Below are 23,939 nucleotides of genomic sequence, written 5' to 3' on the forward strand. Positions count from 1 at the left end.
ACAGGACAATCAGCAAACATTATCACCTCTGTTTCTGACCTGATATCTTGATCCTGGGACCAGATTATCTAAATGTTTATCATTCGATATAATTCAATACAACCCTTCAGAACAGAGCATGCACACACACACACACACACACACACACACACACACACACACACACACACACACACTTAGTTTTATGATTAGTGTGAGGAGTGCACACGTGCAGCCTCATGAGAAAGTCTCACCACCCATCTGCATCTTTACTGAGACAGTCCTTCTACAGCCACCAGGGCTTGTGAAAAGCTGCATGTGGAATAAAATGGAAAGTGTATACTGCCTCCTGGTGGCTGCACAGAATACTAACTCCTAAAATCAATAACATGTAGTAAGCACCACAGCACTGTTGTGCTGCAAGGATTGAAGAAATAGCGGACCTCCCCAGTGGATTCATCTACACATATATTATATGAAGTCAAATCTTCCAGCAGTGAACAGTGAAATAACACCAATATTATGGAAGTGTTCGACTGTAAGGTGAAGTAGTTGTTGCAGCACAGTGAACTCATTCTTCGAGGCACACAGCAGATGGGTGAGTGAGGAAAGACTGAAATCCACACAGAAAAAAATATACATCTCTAATAGCAAAGCACATAGCAGTTCTTTGGTAGCTCCCCATCACTTTCACTGCAAACCAAATCTCAGCACATAGCTTACTGTTCTCATATTATAATCATGCATACTATAACCATACTGTGATTATTCAAGGAGAGGGCAGCACCATCAAGGGAGAGTACAAATGAAACATATTCTCCTAACTACTCAACCAGAAGCAAATCTCTAAGTGTTTCTCATCATTTCTTGATAGTTCTTAAAGGTCCAGTGTGCAGGATTTAGGGACATCTATCGGCAGGAATGGTAGCATAATTATAACTTTGTTGTTATTAGTTTATAATCACTTGAATATAAGAATTGCTTTGTTTTCGTTACCATGCAATGAGCTGTTTATATCTATATACGGAGTGGGTCTCCACGAAGTCCGCCATGTTGTCCTACAGTAGCCAAGAATGAACAAACCAAACACTAACTTTAGATGGGGCCATTCGCATTTATGAGCATTTGTGCTGGCTGCTGTAGTTCTTCTACAAACTTGGCGCACACGAGAAGTCTCAGTTGGTTGCAATTTGCAACATCACCACTAGATGCCACTAAATCCTACACACTGGACCTGTAAATGCCAGTTCAGACAATAAAGTTAATTTAGCACAATAACAGATAATAAACCCATTATTGTAGAACATTTATAAATAAATATGTAAAATACTCCACTGTCAGAGTCTTCAGGATGTGAATTCTTTCCACTGTCAATACTGACTGAGTACCAAACTCACCTGGCACCATACTATAACTGAGAATACAGTCTGCAGTATTAGTCAAAGGATTACATCACAAACTTTTTTAGCCCATTTGATGGAATTACAGACATAATTAATGATTTTCTAAATCCAAAGCTGCAATAATTGTCTTTCTTTTCTAAACACAACATAATAGGGACAGTTTAGCACAAAATCAGAACATCTTTTCCTATTACCCATAGTGCTACTTATCAGTCTAGATTGTTTTGGTGTGAGTTGCTGAGTGTTAGAGATATCAACCGTAGAGATGTCTGCCTTCTCTCCAATATAATGGTACTAGATGCCACACAGCTTGTGATGTTCAAAGCGCCAAAAAATACATTTGACAAACTCAACAGCAATGTCTCTTTCCAGAAATCATGACCTGGTTATTCAAGATAATCCACGATTGTTAGCAGTTTCATGTAGCAACTATTTTCCTTCTGCCAAACTACACCTGTCAACTGTATCCCCACGCAGAAGGATGTGTGTATAGACAAAAGCCTTGTGCTCGTGACAGCGCGAGATGCAAACATTAATGGCGTCCTCATCAGCTGAGCTGTAATGTTAGCTAGCTCAGTGGTGCTAGGTGAGCTAGCAGTAGTTGCACGCTTCCTTCTGTGCGGTGATACAGTTGACTGGTGTAGTTCCGTAGAAAAGAAAATAGCTCCTACATGAAACTGCTCACAACAAGGTCTGTGGATTATCTTGAGTAACCACGTCATGATTTCCAGAGAGAGACATTGCTGTTGCGTTTTAAAAATGTATTTTTGGAGCTTTGAGCACCACAAGCCGAGTGCCATCTAGTTCCATTACTTTTGAGAAAAGACAGACATCTCTACGGCTGATATCTCCAACAACAGCAACTCACATCAAAACAATCTAGACTGATACATAGCACTACAGGTAAGAGGAAAAATATGTACTTTTGATTTGGGGGTGAAGTGTCTCTTTAACATAACATCCCTTTAAAGAGTTGGCATGGCTAACTTCTAAAGAGTTGCTTATTTACACATCCAGCCCTCACAGAGTAACATTATCATTTATTTGGAGCTGTGTTTCTGTGCACCTGATGTCCTTAATTTACTTTCTTTTTAGCTCTGCTTTTGGTCTCCACCAACTCCTTAGGGAAGTATCTGGCCCTTCAGTTGCTAAATGCTCCATTATGTTAAACTGCTAGTCTCTAACTGTGTGTCTGCTGTTTGGTAGCACACAGTGGGTTTATCAGAGATTTCTTTTTACTGAAAACAGCTGACTTCAGGCTGATATTTTAGTGGTGAAAGTCGATCAAAACTGCAAAGCTGCAGGACCAGAAAACCAAAACAATGAGATAAAAGGTGCTAAAATACTCTGCAGAGCTGAGGAGAACTGCACTGTTGGGTGATAACTACTGGTGGTTTCATTACCACGAGCCAACCCCTATTCTGATTAAAGACACTTCGAAGACTAACTTTTATTTACATATATTTTTTGCTTTTTGTCTTAAAGACTAATATTTGCACTCTGTATACTTGCACTCTTCCCCTTTTGTACTGAAACTTTCCACAGCAGTTCCCTTTGAGATAAATAAAGTTTTGTCTTTTAATCTTAGAATCCCTCAGGTGATGATACTGTCCTCTGGTGAATCCTGAACACTACCTGTAGCTTATCACAAAGAAATCTTAGCAAACACCCTCCTGAAAGAGTCCTACTCCTGCCAAAACAAGGATGATTTTGTCAAGTATTCTGTCTGTTTATGAACCTGCCCAAAACACTTTGTCCTGTCTGTCCTTTACTTTTGTAAATACTGACTGTACATACTGTAGCCATAGTGATTTTACAAGAGCTCTTCAGTTTTCCCTCATTAAATCTGAGCAAAGCCTGTGAAAACCTCCATTATCATAACATTATCTTTTTTAAAGGGCATCTACTCTGCAAACATAACCAATACATTCCATCTGCTGTCTACTATTGAGAAAAAAAAAGCAAAACACTTTTTAGCTGCTGCTGTTTCAATTGCACTTGCAGTATATACTGTATGTAATATGAGTGCATATCAAAGGGTGTACATTGCAGAGGCACCTTGTTAATTAGTGAGAGCAGCAGAAACACTAGACATGTGTACGGGGTGAATATTGGTACATGCACAGCAGTATACATTGTGGGCCCTTCTGGAGATCGGAGACTCGTCTTCTCCTCTGCCGGTCCACACAACACTGAGGTTGGTACTTCTAGTTGTAGCAGCCCAGCACAGGACAACATGAAGCATCAGTGCTTTGAAATGCAATCAAGACTCTTTAGAATGCAGTTTCTGGAAGAAAAGAAAGAGAAGTCATCACACTGATGAAGGAGAACACCAAAATGCTAAGTAATGAAATCTGTGGTGGAGGGTTAACCTGCTCTCTCAAGGCCTGCCTGGATGTGAACTCAATATGCTCTCTCTTTTTACGGATCCAGTCCGGTTCATCGGGGATCAGCACCGACAAAACCACCTTAACCAAGATCAGCACATGCTGCAAACACACACACACAGGTCAAAATGTCAGGCTGTAATTATTCTTAATGTGACTCTCACTGACAACCTCTGTGTCCTCCCTCTTACCTCCACCAAAACAGCCATCAGCAGAATGTTTGTGCTGCTCCACTCGCCCTCCTGAGACAGCCTTTGTATCCATGGTGACAGCAGCAGTAGCCAGCAGTTGGACACGACAGAGACAAAACTCAGGACCTCGAAAGCAATCTGAAACACAAGACAATGACATGAGCTGTTCTTGCGTAGCTGAGTGTGACATTCTGGGCGCCTCTCATTTCTATTGTGTGTTGTGTTTACTGCTGACCCGCCACACGCCCATGTTAGAAACAGGAGAGCAGAAGGGTTTCCGGAAGAGTTTGCACATCTTGTAAGCATCTGATCGGATCTCTGTTAGGTTATTGATGAGCAGCAGCACGGCCGTCAGGGGATACACGCAGGAGAAAAGACTCAAATACCCAAACTGCACCAGGAGCTCGATGTACTCTGCAAACAAGCCCTGTGGCGAAACAAGAAGCTGTGTCAGACACTGCCAGAGTGTTTTCTAATCCCTCTTTTGGCGTGAATACTGTACACTCACTGGGAAAGCAGGCAGGGTGCCTTGATTCCTAAATTTGTCCTCATCTGGGTCGTCCTCACTCTCTGTCCTCTTGGGGGCGCTGATGAAGCGGTCCACCAGGAAGGGTATGACCACCTCTGTCACCTGGTTCACCAGCTGGGTCACTATCAGCAAAGATGCTAGGCGCTTTAGACAGACAAAAAGAATATGTGAATTTATTGTCATTCATGAAGGTTTTTTACCCCCCCCCCCCCCCCCAACCTTAATGGGGAAATTTCTTTTAACACGCGGCTCTTCTAGTCTTACGAAATGTTATCGAACCAAATGGATCAAGTCCATGTAGTGAAATGAATCATTTTGTGCGAATTGTGCTCTACAAATAAACTTGCCTTGCCTTGCCTTGTGGGGGTTGTGACCCTCATAAAAATGTATCCATTGATTTACAGATGTCTCTTTCCCTAAGTCTATGGGCAAAGTAATTTGGGCCCAATGACATCACATGAGGGACCCCAATTTTGTAGTTACACACTTCGGCCACTATGTCAAATTAGCCTCAAAGTCCGGTCTATTAATTAAGCTTGTACTGCTCAGCTTCTGAAGGAGGAAATAACCCTGATGACCTCAGCCTGTGTTAAGAAACAGAAAGCCTGTGTTGCAAACTAGGTTGGAGGAGTTCTCTTTAGTTGCATAATGAGAATTGCAGGATTCAGCAATTTTTTGTATCTTGTACAAGCAGCAACCTCCATTTTGGTCTCTGTAGCTAATTTCAACATTCCTGACAACTGTACGGGGGTGATTTTTTTATATAACTCATCTGTTTACATTTTATTAAGGCTTAAAGTTGCACATATTTAGGGGCAGGCATCACCACAGTCTATGAGTCAGATTCACCCCTTGCTCCTTCACAGGTCCAGTCTCCAAATATGGTGACTTCTGGCCCCAAAACACCAAGATAATGATGGTCAAAAGGCCATACTCGTGGCTTCATAATGGCAGTCCACAAACCAGTTGGTAACATCACCGGTGGCTACCTACTTACATTATTTTACACAGTCTATGATCTTGACCCACATCAGTTCGGGACAGGAGACAGGACATCTCGGCCTCTGCTACATCGATTTATTCCTTTTATTTTTTATTTTTTTTTATTTTTTTTTTTTAAATCAAGTTTCCGCAATTATGGAAGTGCATTGCTAAATCACTAGAGTATCTGCTAGAAGACACATGGCTTTACTGAGACTAGTGGAAGATTTGTAGAGCTCAGCTGTTACCTTACGGAGCAAAGGCACATCCTGCTTGAAGAAGGCGATGTGGAAGAGCACTGCAAAGTAGTTGAAGAAGGTGAACTGAGAGAGGAGAGACAAGAGGCTGGTTAGAGAGCCTGCTGGGTCAAGATGATGTGAGGGCTAATGTTTGGAGAGGAGAGGAGGAACTAACCACTAAGACTTTGGCTGTCAGATGATTCTCATGGGAAGACTCTTCTCTGTGGTTCTCTAAGGGGAAATATAAGAGAAATGATTAGCTAATTAATCAGTGGTAAGACTGTATAACCTGATCAGATTTTTTTTTTCTCTTTGTGTCCCTCCTGTAACCCTTTTCCTAAACCTGGCTTCATCTTTCCATATCACTCACCAAATTCAGTCAGAGACAGTGCCACTGTCCTGTAAACAGTCGCTAGCACGTTTGTGTAGACGATGTGAAGCACTGAGGGCATGTAGATCAAAGTCTGAGACAGCAGGGAGTCCCAGTCTTTGTTTAGCTGTTGCACCTGGGCTTCCCCCCAGTAGAAACCAGTCATACCCAGTATGACTAAACCTGCGGAGGGAGACGTGACAGGGCAGGAGACATGAGGATGGAGGCAGGGATGAGAAGAGTGTTTGCAATATTAAAGAGCAGAGTATTGCATCTGTCACATGTTAACACTCTTCACTTGACATTAACTGATGTTTTATTCGTGAGCAGACCTTTGAAAAACATCACTGATACTTCTTTTACATATAAATCAAACAATGAACATCGCTTTATCTTTCAGCTCAGTCATATGCACTGATGGGTTCATTCAATTCACATTTAGAATTCAAGCTGTACCTAGAAACAGCCCCACCACTGGGACCGACACCAGTGCCATACGCAGGTCCCTCTTCCATTCAGGAAAGAGCGGCTCCACACGACCTGTCACAGGGTTCACCCCGAGGTCACCGTGGAAACCAGGTCGGGGCTCTGCAAAGCGCTCGGCAAGGTGCAGGGTCCCCCAGCGGTAGGAAAGTGAGGAGCTCCGACGCTTCCACAGCTCCATAACAACTGTGGACCAGAGCATGCTAAAGACCGCCTGGATCATGTGACCGCCGACAGCTGGTCCTGAGTCATCTTCAAGATCTGTGGCTGGCGAGCCTGAGACTGACTCCTCGATCTCCTTCTGAACCTCACCTGTGATGGACGAGAAGCGCTTAAAATCCATTTAGCTGTGTGCGCATTCTCGGAGTTAGAAATTTTCGTGCTAACATACTAACATGCTAAACGCTTTCCTAACATTCAATAACATGCATGGTAAAAATATAAATGTTACATTCTGCCTGTATTTCCCTCCCTCCAGCCCAAGCAGTGACTGAAAAGAGAAGCCAACACCAAAGTACCCAAAACTGCAGTTCCTCAAGTGGCCACTAGAGGCTGGCTCCAGAAGCCAGTCAATCCCCATAGACCCCCATGTAAAAAATGACCAACTTTACAGCAGAAATAAACATGTTTATAACCTGGTTACAAAAGGGCCTCTGTATCTAATTTCAACATTAATGACAACTATTCAGGGGTGAAGTTTTATTTACCCATGATGCCCCCTGTGAGGCATCAGAAATCCCAGATGGCGATAGCCAAACTGCTAAACTTCAAAATGCAAGTCCTCAAACCAATGGGTGACATCACGGTGGCTATGTGCATTATTTGCATACAGTCTGTGCTCCAGCTACATTCCCACCTCTTCAAACCCATTTATTATCATTCTTTACCTGCCCAGCGGATGCCCTCTGACCTTTCCACCTGCTCTTTGCCAGTCCTTCAGTAACCTGTTTCCCTCCAGACCTTCCTAGCTTACCTGTTTCTACTTTCCCCCATCAGACCAGCAGTATTTATGTATTTCCACTCATTCCCTGACGGATGGTTGAAGTTTAAATGTTGCTTTGTACTTTGCTTTCAAGCCACCTGTATCCTGAATCCTGAATCCTGAACCTGTAACCTGTAACCTAACCGGAATCTTTACCTGTCTGACTGTTTACCCGTGGACTCTGTCACCTCTGTGTAGACTTCTCTACCCATACCAGTAAGCTCATGTACTCTCATATAATCACTTAGCCTTGAACTCTTTCTGTCTGCCTGGTCTGTCTGCATTTGGATCTCACTCGAAGCTGCCTCACACTCACCCAATACAGTAACCATAGGCATGTTCACATGCTTTAACGTGCTAACACTTGACAAAACAGCCTTTACTCTGTTACCACCCTCAGGCCAAGCTTTACATAGCAGTGGGCAAAAATGAGTTTTCTTTCACAGAGGTAATGTAGGATGAGTGTGGAAGCCAAGAACAACTGGATTACAAATATTTTATTCAATCAGTTCTCTCAAAATCATGGCTGAATTACCTCATTATCTCATGATAAGGGTTGTTAAAGTTTTCTGGTGATACAGCATAATTATTTTAAAAAGCAAAAGTTTTTTCACCAAGGTAATTAAAGGATTAAATGAAATTAGTGCAACAACTGTTCTTGGCTTTCCACTGATAAGATTAACAAGGCTTCTCTTTTTTTAAAGAGTGATATAGCCTCTCAGGGCCATTAATATGGCAGACTTTTAGTACTGTTGCAATCCTCTCTTGTCTCTTTGTTATGTTTCGGTGTAAAACATCACACATCAGCCAGTGAAAATCAGCATCAGAGTCATTTTAAGCTCAAACAGCTGCTTAATTTTGTAATAAGTATAATTTACATTTAAAAATGGCCTTGTGCAGCTTTAAGGTAAGAATGCTGTGTCTCACATCGGATTCTTCTGTACTATTTGCTATTTTGAGTGCATAAGCGTGTTCACACTGAGAAGTAAGGTAAAATGCAGTGCACTGTAAGTACCTGGATGGTCCACTCATAATGGTCAAAAAAGTTGAGTGTACAGCATCAGACATTTCTCAGCCTCAGTCATCCTCTACTGGGTTAATTCTGTAATAATTTGGTACTAATACTACTACCAATACTGACAATAGCTTGTTAGCTAGCTATGAGTGGCACATTTTATCATCTGGCACTGATGTTACATAAACTAATATAGGCATAAACTATATGGTCTTCACTGTAGAAGATTTTAGTATAAATTTGTGGTCAGATGCTTGATAAGTTTGTTTATATCATGCTGTGCATGTAAATTCATTCTTAATAAAATAAATAAATAAATGAATGAATACATGAGAAGACAAGTGAGCAAATAAGTAGATATAGTAAGCATACATTTTGGCGGGTGACAATAATTTGTCAAATGTTGGCGAAAATGCTTCACCTGGTTGCAATTTGCGAGCAGAATAAGAAAAGTTTCGAATCCTGTAACCATCATCTCCATTAAGAGCAGAGCAGCCATGTTTGATTTGAGACCACACTGCACTGTCAAAATTTGTGCACTACACTAGTAAGTACATATATATGCAGTGTATTACATTTGAGTGTACTTGAGACGCAGCATAAGTTTCTGAGAAATGAATAAGTCTCAATTCTAATGGTAAAACGATGAAGGGCAGAATCATAAATGCCATAGACAGTATACATGGACAAAAATAAATGATAAATCCACACACCTACCTGAGAAGTATGTGATGGTCAGGCCCAGTAACGCTGGAGGGAGCAGAGACCAGGTGTAGAAATCGAGGAAGCTGAAGTAGAAAGCCACAGAGCTTCCGAAATACTCATTGACTGAATCTGGATAAAGCAGCAGACAGGTGTCTGGTGTCAGTGCATCATGCCTCAGTTGTTTTACAGACAGAAAATACAAACTGTCAACCACAAAGTTAGCTATTGTGAATTATAATATATTTATATATATCTGCATCAGGTTCTGCATGTGTGTGTGTGCATACAATGTTAAACCGAAATTGATCTTAAAAAAAATGAAGAGATCTTTAGCCTATAAGTATAGGCTATAGTAACATAACTTAAGATAAATAGTTACGTTTACTCACATTTTTTATTGGTTTCCTAGATTTTAGGATCAACTTGTCAGATTTTACAGTGTACAAGCAGTCATGAGGTAGTGTGTGTGTGTGTGTGTGTGTGTGTGTTGTATTTCCACCCACCCAGTGGCTGAGCCAGCTGATTCCCAGTGTACCAGGCTTCACTGAGACTCTTCAGTTTGTCCGCGTTGTGGAGGGGATACGTGTCCACAATAACACCAGCTGACCCGAGCTTCTGCCCTGCAACAACATTCGGTTTCACACACATGACATCAAAACAACCCTCGCAAACCAGAATGGCATGAGAACATGGGTTAAAGAGGGAGAGAACTGATCCACACATGTACAGTTACACACACACATACAGTACGTCACATACACTCAGGCTGATGCTGACCGAGGCAATTTCTTGATTGAATGTGAGGAGAGAATAGCTGAGGTCAGCCAGTCATGGACAGCCTACACATAATACATCTGGATACTGTCTGAATGTGAAGACAGCAGTCAACAACAAATATTAACATCATGGCTGTCAGTATGTCCAAAAAACAGAATCATAACTGATGATTAGATTACTCTAAAGACTGAATAGGACACTACAATGTGGTGACATGATGCACTGCAAGAATGGAGCACAAGAGATCACAAGTGGTGATCATCAGCTGTTGAGTTGTTGTTTGTGTCTGCGTGTTTGTCCGGAGGCATTCATTTGAAATGATCAAATCAAGTGACAAATGGAAAAAAACAAAAATCCTCCCAGTAAAGTATTTATCTCAGAGGAAATCTTTCCAGTGTGTGTGACACAGCAAGAGCACTCACAGATGTTGTCACGGTTTTGCAGTGCAAAGCTGTCAGGCATGCCGGGTATTCTCAGGTCTCTCTGCGCCCGCAGACCGTCCAGCTCATACTTCACCATGTGCTGCCGCTCTGCCAGAGTGAGGAACACCTCCATGTTGTCTGTCACACACATGAAGAGACGTAGATGGATAAAGCCGGTGATGCATGAACACAAACACGCACACAAATTAAATATTCACTTTTAAAAGGGACAAGACCAAGAGTCTGCAGGCATCATCAGCATGCTAACATGCTAACATCAGCATACTAACAAAGTCACAATAGCAATTATAACACAAAGATTTTGAGTGTGTATTGTATTGTATTGTATAGTGTACACAAAGTAGGCTACAGCTAAGGCTAATAAGTATGTCATAGTTTTGCAGGTATTTGTTCAGAAACCAACTGAAGGGCAACTCAGCAGTGCACAAGAGGTGAACTGACACCTCTCCAGCTACCAGTCCACACTCCATACTTGGTCCGTATGAGGACTTGAACCAGCGACCCATCAGTTCCCAAGCCAAGTCCTTATGGACTGAGCCACTCCATTCACAAAGACTGGTACCTTTGCTCTGATAAAACCGACTTCAGCTTGGATCAGCTCATCCAACTACAACAACTGTGTCTTGCACCACTTTTACATCAGCAAAGGGGATTTCTATGAGCAAACTGAACAAACAGACACAGGGTTTCCAAGAGGGTCACCAGACCAAGATGGACACTGTGGGACTCCTCTCGAGGTTGAACTGTCATAACATCTAACCAGATAATTTAAGTTACAGTGAGTCAACACTTAACACAAAACATTCATCACCCTAAAACCTCTGTAGGTTTACCCTAAAGTAGTTGTTCCCAATCATTTTCCTTGAGGGACCCGGGCCCTTTTCTATCACTGAGTAAACTGACCATTATGGACAACATAAAAGAATAAAAGCACAGAACAACTGATAAACTGCACAATTAACCCAAATAGTGAACGCAATAACTGCAGGAAGTTTGTGTTCAACGAGCAATTTAGATACATTTTGAGAAGATTTCTTGTGAATTTTGCATCAGAAATGAGTTTTCTTGTTATTTTTAGGAACTATTCTAGGATTCTCTGTCTGCATCACGGAGTGATGGGAAGGTTACCTTTGAATGAAAAAGGTTGCTGATTACTAGTTACCCTATTAAAAATGTAATAAGCAATGTAACTATTTTAATTACTTCATCAGAGTAATGTAACTTATTACATTTGATTACTTTTTGATTACTTTTCAAACAGATGTTTTGAACTAGGCAAAAAGTTAATACTTACTTAACCCTAACCCTAACTTACACCACTACTCCCTCCCTTACTTATTTCCAACCCTTAATGGCCCTCCCCCTCCCTCTCTCCTAGCCCTTTTCTGCATTATTCTCCTTTTTGTTTATTCTTTATTAAATTAGGCTTACAAATAATTCTATCATGATTTTTCATTGAGAGTTATATATAGAGACCTTTAATGGAGGACTGAATATTTTATGACAAATTGTCTGTTGCCCGTGCTAAGTAAACACTCTCAGTGTATTACTTTTAGTCCCCTGACCTAACCACTCAGCAACTCAAAAAACCCCAATGATTTTTTAATGGAGTCTGGGACAGGGTCACAGAATTTGATGTTACATCTGGCATTCCTGAACAGCGGAAAGATGCAAAGCAACAGAATGACTATTATATTCTACATATAAGTTTTTTACCAAAAAGAATACACTCCTATGTTACACCTTTAATTGTAATTGAATTACATGTAACTGGTTACTCCCTAACACTGGCTTATTTTTTAATCAACAATCATACTTACAGTAATAGGCTTCTGTTTTTTTACTGACACAGCATGTTCTTCTCCCTGCTGCTTGGCCATTGTTCTATTAACTTTTTGAATGTTTTCACTGCGTATTTTTCTAATGCAGAATAAAAGACTGTTTAGCAGAGAGGCTCTGTGAATATAACTTTACTGCGCCCTTATCCCATGAGATTTTCTTTAAAGTATATAAAGTATATAATATAAACTTTAAAAATAACTTTATTGAGTTTTTTTCACATGAATGAATGAAGTGCTGAGATATAAGCCTACTACATATTTTTTAAGGAAGAATTTTCTTACGTCCCTTGAAATCAAGAAAGGCTCAGGACCTCCTGTGAAGCTTTTTTTGACCCTAAATGGGGTTGGGATCCCCAGGTTAGGAACCAGTGCCCTAAAGACAGGAACTCAGAAGATTTGTGTGCAGGGATGCGTTTACACAGAAACACACTTCAGACAGTGAGTGTTATATCATCACAGTTTTTGATCATGAGCTAACTTTGAGACAATGCATTGCATTTTTTTGGATAATCCAATGTTTTTTATTTTTAAGATTTATTTAATTTAAGAAGCGGAAGAATACGCTTAATTAAATAACCAAAGTGGACTTACATAATTTGCCCTGGACGGTCGCAATGGAAAAACCCAGCACAACTGAACTTTTGTGTAATTGCCAGACTGCTTGTTCATGACGAAAGCTTTAGCTTTATGGCTTGGAAACAGGAAGCTACTATTAGATCAGAGGGACAAAATAAAATGATAGCCCTTTACAGGCTGACAGAATGAGTGTGCAACATTTCATCCCAAACAGATACAGACTTTTTATCAGATGGAAATCTGAGCACCTGGTAAAGTAAACAGACAGTAAAACTTAACTTGGCGCCCTTTCAATTTGACACCATGTTTGATCATGTTTTAAATATATTACAGAACTAACATACACCTCCTCTTATGATAATGGTTTCAACTTGTAAAGTACCTGAATCTTTAAAGTTGTCTCTGTCGTGGTAGGAGAAGGCCTCCACCTCCCCGGTGTGGTAAGTCTTACACAGACCCAACTCTTCAGTGACCTTAAGTAATGTACAGCGTGGGGCAGCGACCACAATGATGTCACCACTGGCATCTTCACCCGGGTGGGCCAGTAATTCAGCACCTGGAGTGAAACAGTGGAGCAAAGAGGGAGCACTGAAACTCTTGTTTTGTCATTTGTAACCAAAAGGGAAGAAATTAAGGATCCCTTCATGGTCAGTATGGAGAGGAGGAATAATTACAGCAACCAAACAGAATTTAAATGTTCATATGGCAATGGGAGTATTGTTTTAAAACAGACTTGAAAAATATAACTACCCTTAAAACACTGAGCTGATCACACAGAGAGAAACCTTTTTTTTTATATTATCCTAAAATAGAGGCAATAACCTCATGATGGCAGCTGTTAAAGATACCTGGGAAATTAAAGCTACAGTTGGTAACTCTTAGAAATATAACTTTCATTGTCACCATAATCTGAAAGACACAAGACAGATAATCTGTGAAAAATATCACGTCTACTACTGCCTTTAATGGTATTCACTAAAATCGGCACAGTCAGCAACAACCAATCAGAACCAAGGAATCTCACCTGTCATTCATGTCAGTTCCTCCAAGAACTGTGGTGAAACTAGGCAGCGTTGATCAAAAATGAAACAAGACTCAGACTTCTCACCTCAGATGTTTTCAGAAACATATTTTAGTGTACTGTTTAGCTGTAAAACAAGAAAGTTGGTCCAGCTTTTGGGCAGTACTTAGTTTTGGCTCAACCGTTTTCGACATGATGGCAAGGTCACAAACTTTCTCATTTTACAGCTAAACAGTACACTAAAATTTGATCAGCGCTGCCTAGTTTGACAGTTTGACTGCAGTTAACGAGCAGTGATTGACAGATGTGTTTGAGACTCCTCGGCTCTGAGGATGGGATGTTTTCGTTCATGTACATTAAGGCCATTAGAAATGCTTCACGGCAGTAGAATATGCAGGGGGGGGTAATTTTTTTCACAGATTGTCTGTCTCATTTAGTGCTGTGTGATTATAGTGACAGTTCCAGCAAATATGAAAAAGTTGTTTTATTTAATTTACCATCTACAGCTGTGAGGAGTTCTGTTTATTTTCCTTTAAGTAACTTTAAAGGAAAATTTCAGTATTATTCTGTAATGCTGAATTCGCACTCACTGGCCTACCTCCATTGTATAGATTCTAAAACATGCTATATATAACTGCAGATGAAGGAAGTTTGTAATAAAACAGCTAGCTTGGTTAGTGGACTGGTTGCCCTGGAGGGAGATCCCTATGTTGTTGGGTAAAATAGCTAATCCAGGGAGGTAATTTCTAAATTCATAATTTATGTAACGTTGATGTTTTTGGAAAGCTTTAGGAGTCTTGCATGGCCTGCCCTGATACAGCCTGTGTTGTTTTTTTGCAATCACATTTCCTGCAACAACAGAGGTCGTGGGTGCATGATAGCATGACTCAGAGTCAGAAAAGCCACAAATATGAGCACAAGATCCAGGTTGAAAAAAACTGATATGTCCTTCTAAGGTTTGTTAAAATAATTTTGAACTGCGCATATATAGAGAATGACAAGGCTGGGCACATCACGTAGGGCGGGGGCGCCATCTTATGAGATATGCGTTCTGCTATCTCTGTTACCACACCGCATGCACGCAGTCCTAAAACAAGACATCTTATAATGTCTGGGTATGTGAGTGGAAGTAGTGCATCAGCTCCATTCTTGGGCTGCCAAGTCATATCAAACTATGTTGTTTATCATGATCAGTGCATTGCCTGACCACCGCAGCAGGCACAGGTAACACACGATCCTCACAAGATGGAGCCTCCATCCAAAAAGTGACACCAACCTCACTAAACCCTTCTCTAAACAGCATGCTGTGTATTGCTTTATTCCAGCTCTATATTGCAATAACATGATGTTTACTCTGAGGGAAACACTCAAACCCCAAACTTCATGTTATAAGGACCGAGCCATTTCATCACATGGAAATATTCCAGATGTCTTGTTATATATTTGGTGTCTTTGGAAACTTTGGGATCTCTGCTACAGTTTCAAAGTTCTGTGGGGCTGAACATGTTTGGCAGCACAGTATGGCTTTAATGACTGATCCACTAGCGTAAAGTAAAAAAAGGAGATGAACAGATGTAGGCTACTCTTGCAGAGCTCCTCAGGGACCATAATGAGTGAAATAAAATGGCCATTAAGTATAAATAATAGTCTACAAATCAATTTTCCATTCATGCATGAAAAAGTATTTTGAACAGTGAAATAACAAGAACAAATTTGCCCCTGTTTTGATATGTTTTCAGTCCTAGTTAAATTCAAACCACCTCTGGTCTTCATTTACATGGACTCATTTAACTATAATTATCTTTATTGCTAAGTGGCATGCACATGCAAATGCTACAGTGGTAAAATGTGTAAATGCTATAGAGCTGCAGGCAATGACTCCTGTTTCACTATGAGAGAGTGAAAGGCTCATGAATGTTTGATGTGTATGTTTTTCTTTGCAAGGTTGCAATCAATGCACACAGATAAGCAGCTCCACAGCACTCTTGGAGCTTCACTGATATTCGAGCCCTCACCTCCATCTTTTTGAGGAGCTCCAATCACTCTGATGAGCCACCGTTTCGTCTCAGGGCGAACTTTCTCTCCGAGCTTCACCAGAACCAACGGCTCGACACGCTCTGAGAAACAGCACGGGCAACTAACTTTAGTCCAGCCTGGTCCTGTAGCGACAGCACTCAGTTTGCTCAGGCCCTTCCCAGCTGGAGTCTTCTCCTCTGGCTGCTGGGCTGTGTCACTGCTGCTGCTGCCACCTTCATCACCTCCCTCCTTACTCATGGTGAGACTGTGAAGAAATGTTGACAAAACAGTCAACAGTCAGTCAACATCATCATCATCATTGTCTCCATTAGTCATCGTTGTCTCCATTATGTCCCAACTGGAGAGCTAAGCAGGTAGATCATCTGTAAAGAACTGCTCTTGGCTCGGTGAAACTGTACAAAGATTTAAGGTTTTCCTCCCTTGTTACACTTTTACTTGTTTTACGTTTTTAACTGTACTAGCATGAAATACCTCGACAACTATATGATGGACTGTCATGAAATTTGGCACAGACATTCATGGTGCCCAGGGGATGAATTCTAATGACTTGAGTGATCTGACATTAGGCAGTAATTGTACATTGTAGGGAGGACGCATCTACCCAATACTCAAATGTACTCAAAATGTACCAACAATATACTGATAACATAAAGTTTTTTTTGTTGGCTTTGCTACAAAAGGCAACTGCACAGCACCCTTTTGAAACAATTATGAGCAAATGTAATCATAATTATAGCTGCTGTGCAGCAATGGGTCGGGTCCGGGCATTTTTAGGCAATTCTGAGCAACAACAGAAAAATTGGAAGACATTTAGGAATTTAGCAACACAATCTGCCTTTTGCATCAGCTGAGGCTTGAACTCACAACCTCTGAGACTAAGGATAAATTTCTATCTCACTGAGCTAATTAGTCAGTGACAATTCATTTGTAGCTTCACAAATTGACTAAGCCAAATGTGCAGGTTTAGCAGCCGTCCATGCATGGAAAAGCAGATTTGAAACCACTGTAAAAAATTCAGTTATTGAAACAAAAATCTGAAAATACACATACTGCATCTAGACAGCATGGAGATGTTGGTAATTTATTTTAACAATGATTGATTTGCTTCATAAGTGAAAAACTGATCTTTAACTAGTTGAGCTATGTGCAAAGTGAGGGGCCTCAGATGGTTTCACACTGAAGTATTGACACTGGATCTTTGTGCAAAGTTTGGTTTATTTTCAAGCATGAGCAGGCAGATTTTCTAGCAGAAAAAAAGACTTGAAGATGCTGCACAGTGATTAGTCACGCTCAGGCAATTTTAAGCAATAAGCTGGAGCACAAGAAGATGGTTACATTACAATGTGGATTCTGCACCAGTTGAGGCTCAAACCCGCAACCTCTGGAAGCTAAGACGGTCGTATACCTCTCTGAGCTAATTGGCAAGTAGCAACACAACAGTGGCTTCACAAACTGAGTAAGCCATTCACAGGAAAGCAGCCATCCGTGCATGGAAAGGCAGATTTGAAATCACTGTAAAAAATTCAGTTATTAAGACAAAAATCTGAAAATACACATATTGCATCTAGACAGCATGGAGATGTTGGTAACTTGTTTGTAACAATGATTGATTTGCTCCATAAGTGAAAAACTGATGTTTAAAATTGCCATTTTTACATTGACTCCAACTGTTCACATTAGAGCAAAATTCAAAATGCTGTCAAAAATTCAGTTTTTGAGATAAAATTCTGAAATTTGCCACACATCATCTACCATGACTCTAGAATTTTGTCATTTTTTCATGAACATTGAAGATTTATTTAGCAAGAATTTGTACGTATATGTTTACAGTACCGTTTACAGTCAAACATTTTGATGCACTGTAGGCTCAATTTTTGATCAATCAAAAATCTGAGAAACATAGTTTTTGTAGGACAGTCTGAAGATCCTCTGTAGCAAGTTTGGTGTTAATTGAGAGATAGGTTTAAGAAGTTTTACAGTTTTTGAAAAAAACAGAGTGATGAACTTCATAATTTTTAATAGGTTTAAGTGTACAAAAGTTTCTTCAGTATTGGGGCTACAGTTTGATGAAAGTTGTGAAGTTATAGCACGTATGGTTGATTTGTTATGAATTTTCAAAGTTTTGAACTTTAGACGCTTGCTGTAGTGCCACCATCAGGACTATTGGCTTGAGTTTACAGCTGAGGATATCTGGCATGAGACTGGACCTTTGTGCAAAGTTTGGCGAGTTTTCACCCATGGGAAGTATGATTTCCTCAGAAGAAGAAAGAAGAAAGAAGACGAAGAATACCTAGGATTACAATAGTGTCCTGGCAGCTTAGCTGCCCGGACCCTAATAATAAATAAACTCAACTCCCACTGAATTTCTGCATGTGATATGTGCAAGTGCTGTACCCCGGCAGAAGCTGTTGCTTCAATCTACGACTACATTTATAGGCACACTAACATTTGACTATTATCATGAATATGACAATATTCTGAATTTGATGAGGGTCATGTAAACAGCATATTATGTTTGGATATTATGAATTAGGCCTTTTTCTGATTAGGATATGATTATTTTGGTTTTAAAGCATTATTTGGACATGAATACAGTGCATTTGGAATATACATCTGAACTGGGGTTTTTACCACAGTTTGCGTCACACAGCCTTGTCTGTTTATGGTCAGCTCTGTGCGTTGTCATGGATATGTTGTACACAAACCAACTTTCCATCATTTTCACAGGGCTGATGTAGAGATGTATGGCCAGAAGAAAAGCCAACAATTCTGGTCAGAAGGAGAAACAAACTTACTTTTAAACAAGATGAAAGACTTGGATATCAACAGGTTTTTGGATATGCACAAAGATCACAACACTGATCTTTTCAAGAAGGTGACTGAAGGGATGAAAGAGGGAGGCTGTGTTCATACAGTCTAACAAGTCCTCCACTGGTAGGAAAAAAAATATCCAATTTTGATGCAAAGAAGCAAAATGACAAGCAGCTCCAGTCGTTCCACTTCTGTATATTATGGCACAGTAATTGGAGTATGAACAGCTGCATGTAAATGGGGGTATTTGTGGAATATTCATTTAATTAGCCATTAAAAAACCCATTAGTAGAAAGATTGTCTTTTTCGGAATAAAGGCAAAAACAGAATATTTTGTGCATGTAAACGTAGTCGTTGTCAGACAATGTACTGTCTTTCTATTTTGTTACTTTCAAATGTATTAAGAAGTGAAGAACTAGAATGTTATATGAGTGTTATGTAGGATATAGCACCACCGATTCTGAATTTCTGTTTTTGTTTAATGTTACCATGTCATACAAAAGTCATAAAATTGTCATAAAACGGAACAGTGCGTGCACTTTTCCTGTGCAGCCCTTAATCATATGTTGGCTCCTTAAAATGGCACTCAGTCAGCTAAACCTGAGAATGTTGTTTTTGTTGATGCTTTGAAAATTCTAAAGTTTCTAAAACTGCGTCCCTAATGTGATTTAACAACTATCGCCACCAGCGGATCACAGTTTTTACTTATCCTGTATATTATCTCAACACCTATGAGACGGACTGGCATTTCGTACAGGTACATTTGGTTATCAGATGTTAAATGCTAATGACTTTGTTGATACACTGACTTCTCCCCTAGTTTAAGAGATGCCTCGACAACTACTGGATATCATTTGGTTCAGATATATTAACGTCCACCTCAGGGTGACTTATAACTTTAATGCTCCCATAATTTTTCATCTAGCAGCATCATCAGGTCAAATTTTCCCTTTGTCCAATACAGTTTGTGACTACATCCCTGCAAAACTTTCCATGAGCCTCAGATCCACTTTGTGTTAAGATCTAGTTAACAAATGTTAGAATGCCAACGATGGAGTCCATGGTAAACATTAAACCTTCTTAACACCAGCATATTAGAAATGTTAATGTGAGCATGTTAGCATACTGATGTTAATGTAGTCATAACTTGGGTATGCGTGAAGATTAATAGTCATGAAGCCATAAATAAAGTCAGAATCTAGTTAGCTGTTTAAGGACTCTATTAATGTGCCACCAACCTTTGTAACCTCCTCTCTGAGATGCTGCAATAAACTTTTTATAATGCATCATTTACATGTTTGATTGCAGTCATGTCTTGACAGTTAAAATGTTCATTTCTCCTCTCTGCATTTGCATCACCAGCTATTACTTATACAATATTAGACTGGTTATGGAGCTCTTAGATTTGCATGTCGGATTGAACATGCAGCAGTTTCCAGTGATCTGCATACTGCACTCTGTCATTTACACTCTGGCTGTCCTTTCAGTTACTTCCTGCACCCCTCAGATATAACCCAGCACTAAATGTTTTAGTTTCTCACAAGGAAACAGCGGTCACTTTGGCACTAAGAGCAGATAAGAGAACTTCCTCTGTTTTGACTGCATCGCTACAGAGCTTGAAGACACACTGACATTTAGACAAACTCATGGGAGACAGACAGAGACAGGAAGGCAGAACTGAAAGTGCAAACGTCCCTCCTATTGTGATTGAGTTGTTTAAACAGACAGTGACAGCGAGAGAGAGAGAGGGACATATAAGGTGAAAGAGGATGAGTCAGGAAATACAGCACCTGGCAGGGAGCGCTGATGAAGAGGTTCTGGTCTCTGGTCCTACAGCAGGGCCCCTCCAAACTCCTGTCTGAAAACATACACACACACACACATGAACTTGAACACAACAACATCTACTCAGTTTTCCTGAAAAGAAACCAGGAACAACACACTCTCACTCTCTCACACACACACACTCACCCAGCCTCAGTGTGAGGTTCCTCCCAGCACTCCGGCTATGTGCATAATGTGTGTGTGTGTATGGCAGGAATGCGGAGGAACTTCCCAGAGACTGCAGGGTGTGGAGGGTTGTTTGGTTTTTATTCAGGCTCCTCCCTTCTGCCTGCTCTCTGCCTTACTGTTGCAGCTGCAGCCCAGGGTCCTACTGCACCACCCGCCTGTGTGTTAAACACACACACACACACACACACACACACACACACACACACACACACACACACACACACACACACACACCTAAAGATGCTCCAGGGCAACTACACTTTGGTTTGAAACCTCAGACAACCTGCTGCTTTAACTGTACTCAAACAATGAAGCAAATCCAATGTTTGACACTGAAACAAATTACACTGTACCACATACTACAGCATCAGTGGTTCCCAATATGAGGGCTGGAACCCTAAAATGGGTCCTGAGAGGTCAGAATTAGGTTTACTGATCTTTGCCTACTTATTTTTTTCATTTGTCAAACATAAAATCTTTAAAAATATTAATATTAAAAGTGAGGTATTATGTGAAATCTACTTTTTCGTGGCTTTTTAACATAAATATGTGTCCACGGTGTGTTTAGAGACCCCAAAGTGTGAGAAAAGACAATCTTGTTTCTTTTTTTGCTGCTTCATCTATTATGAAACATGTGTAACCATGTGCGGCTCAGATTTGCTGTTGGCTATGATGTCCTACTGGATTTGTGCACCATCAAACCACCATTAACTCCACCTTGGTGACCACTGCCGCCCACGCTGATGTCATTGTGATTTCCTATTGTGAACGCTTAACTGAATTTATCTGTTTGCAACTAATGAACATGTACATGAGCTCACGCACTTTGTTTCACTGTGTCAAAGAATTTATGGCACTCAGCATGCAGTGCACCTGGCAATTCAGACAAAACAGCTACTGGTACTGCTAAAACCAATTCATACGAATATCAAAGGAGTTTTATAAAAAAAAACATCAGTACAGATTCAAACAGAAAAAATTCAAATGTTTTTATGTAAATTGTGCTCACTGGCTCTGAACAAGCAGGTTTGAACTCCAGCCACATTGGCAACCAGTATGAAACGACACAATACACTGAAGCATCCGACTTATCTTCAGAAATATCTGTGAGTGATTGATGATCTCAAGAAATCATTAACAAAGCGTAAGACCACGAGCCAACAGCACCCAAATCATACAGTACAGTAATTCAAAATTGTGAATTATGGAAGTGAACTAGTTAATTTTAATCTGTGTGAACTGAACTTTGAGCCAGTGCTCCTGAAATGTCAACATGCATTACAGTGATCCCAGATCTGGTAACACGGTACGAGCAAAACATGCTGCTGGTTCTGTTGTTGGATGCAAGAACCAGCAGAAAAGCCTGGTCATTGATTAGCTCGGGCCTGAAAGTTGACTCGACCAGCTGGGTAGTGTGTGTAAAGTTACACCTAGGCCAGTATGACCATTATGATTCATAAATACACTTGGCATTACCGTACAGACTGTTAGATACTCTGATACATGTCACCTTTGTCCCTTCTCAACATATGCTTTCTTCTTTACCGGACTCTGTCAGTCATTTCTCAAAAAACCATGTGTAAAATATAGTGGACAGAGCTTATGAATAAATACTGAGCAAACATTATGTGACAGAGACACATATATAACAGTATTTACCTGAGCCAAACTTTAGGGAAATCCATAATCTTGGCTGCCAGTTACCCAGATTCAGAATTAGATTCCTGTTGCAGTGTGTGTGGTTGTAAGGTGTTCTGCCTCGTCCCGCCATACCATACTGTGATTGACTAGTAGTAACCCTATCCATGACCTCTTTACCCTTACTATTACTGTGTCTGACCTCAACTGGTAGATGTAACAAATACTAGACAATCACAGCACAGTAGGGCACGGCGAGGCAAAATGCTCTTGAGAAAAAAAATTGTCTCTCTTTGAGTTCTTCTTGCATCAGACCAATATTCTTCCAAACTCCCAAAGGACAGTGTCTCAAAAAGTCCAACTTACAACATAGCTTCTTTATTTCCTTGGCCTATCCACGTCAACTGAAATGTCAAATGTTCAGGTACAGGCAAAAACCCTACACACATGACCCCTACAAAGGGGTGTGTCTCATGGTGTGACATCACTTTGGTTTTGTGGGGACTCGCAACTCTTACAAATGTGTCAAGGATAAATCAAGCACTATACATTCATGCCACAGACAAGCCCTCAGGAACAGCATCAGACGTTGAAGCCAATTTGACACAGTGGCCCCATTGACTTACATTGTGAAAGAGACACCTGAAAATGGCAGATATTTTTTTTTTGAGGTACAACTTCCCACACAGCTCTTATTTAAATCATTTTGGAGGTTTTTGAAGTTGTAAATTTCACCAATAGCCAGATCCAGTTATTTTACCACTGTGACTCATGAGAGCAAGCCCGAGACTGAGCAGTTGGGAGGAGATGCTATTGCGCCGGCTCTGTGCACCAAATGATAATTTTACACTTGGAAGTCAAACTTTTTTTGGCTTTATGCGTCACTGAGCAACTTTCATAAGAATGGGGCCACACCTCTGAGACTGTAGAGCATTGGAGAGACAGGCGTTAAGACAGAGTGTTTCAGACAGAAGGTCAATATAGGTGTATGCAGGCAGACAGTATGAGAAAAATAATAGAATATTTACCATGTCATGAGCCTAACATGTCTCCTTTAAAGTCTGAGAAGGGATAATCACTCTTTGTATGAACTGCTTAAAACTCAGACATGCACTTTGGATAACAAGAAGACCTCTGTTTGTATTTGAGTTTCTGGCCACGCTAGCAGCTCTGAGGCTGGACTAAGGAACACAAGTATTTTAAGATAAATGCTAACATCACTATGCTAACATGCTCAAAATGACTATGATGACATGCTAATATTTAGCAGGTAATGCTAACCAGAGCTACCATCTGATGTTAGCATGCTAACATTTGCAAATTAGTGGCAAACAAAGTATAACTAAGGCTGATGGGAATGTAATTGATTTAGCAAAGATGACATCATAAGCAAATGCATAGCACAAGATGCACTGCAGACCTGGTGGTAGTGTTACATAAAAAGCCAGATAATTACCAAAGTTATCAGGATTAATTCTCTAGGCATCATGGACATCTGTACCAAATTTTATGGCATTC

General features: G+C 40.4%; 1 protein-coding gene across 1 annotated transcript; it reads right to left on the reverse strand.

Moving 5' to 3' along the window:
• Positions 1 to 3,363: 3,363 nt before the first annotated feature.
• Positions 3,364 to 20,891, reverse strand: ano10b (anoctamin 10b). Its single transcript, XM_049574569.1, has 16 exons — positions 20,742 to 20,891; positions 20,561 to 20,628; positions 15,938 to 16,203; positions 13,284 to 13,457; positions 10,464 to 10,601; positions 9,768 to 9,884; positions 9,277 to 9,393; positions 6,536 to 6,874; positions 6,080 to 6,262; positions 5,885 to 5,940; positions 5,719 to 5,793; positions 4,469 to 4,633; positions 4,196 to 4,387; positions 3,961 to 4,098; positions 3,755 to 3,871; positions 3,364 to 3,669 (listed from the first exon to the last, which is right to left on the reverse strand). The coding sequence occupies exons 3-16, from the start codon at positions 16,194 to 16,196 to the stop codon at positions 3,646 to 3,648; spliced, it is 2,094 nt and encodes a 697-aa protein (XP_049430526.1). The 5' UTR covers positions 16,197 to 16,203; positions 20,561 to 20,628; positions 20,742 to 20,891; the 3' UTR covers positions 3,364 to 3,645.
• Positions 20,892 to 23,939: the final 3,048 nt, after the last annotated feature.

Source organism: Epinephelus fuscoguttatus, linkage group LG4, assembly GCF_011397635.1.
Source record: "Epinephelus fuscoguttatus linkage group LG4, E.fuscoguttatus.final_Chr_v1".
Lineage (NCBI taxonomy): Eukaryota > Metazoa > Chordata > Actinopteri > Perciformes > Serranidae > Epinephelus > Epinephelus fuscoguttatus.

Coding starts and splice junctions, on each gene's coding strand:
- ano10b (XM_049574569.1), bottom strand. CDS start 16,196: ATGAGTAAGGAGGGAGGTGATGAAGGTGGCAGCAGCAGCAGTGACACA. Junction 10,602..13,283: donor AGACAACTTTAAAGATTCAG/GTACTTTACAAG, acceptor TGTGTGTGACAG/ACAACATGGAGGTGTTCCTC. Junction 4,099..4,195: donor CTAACATGGGCGTGTGGCGG/GTCAGCAGTAAA, acceptor CTTGTGTTTCAG/ATTGCTTTCGAGGTCCTGAG.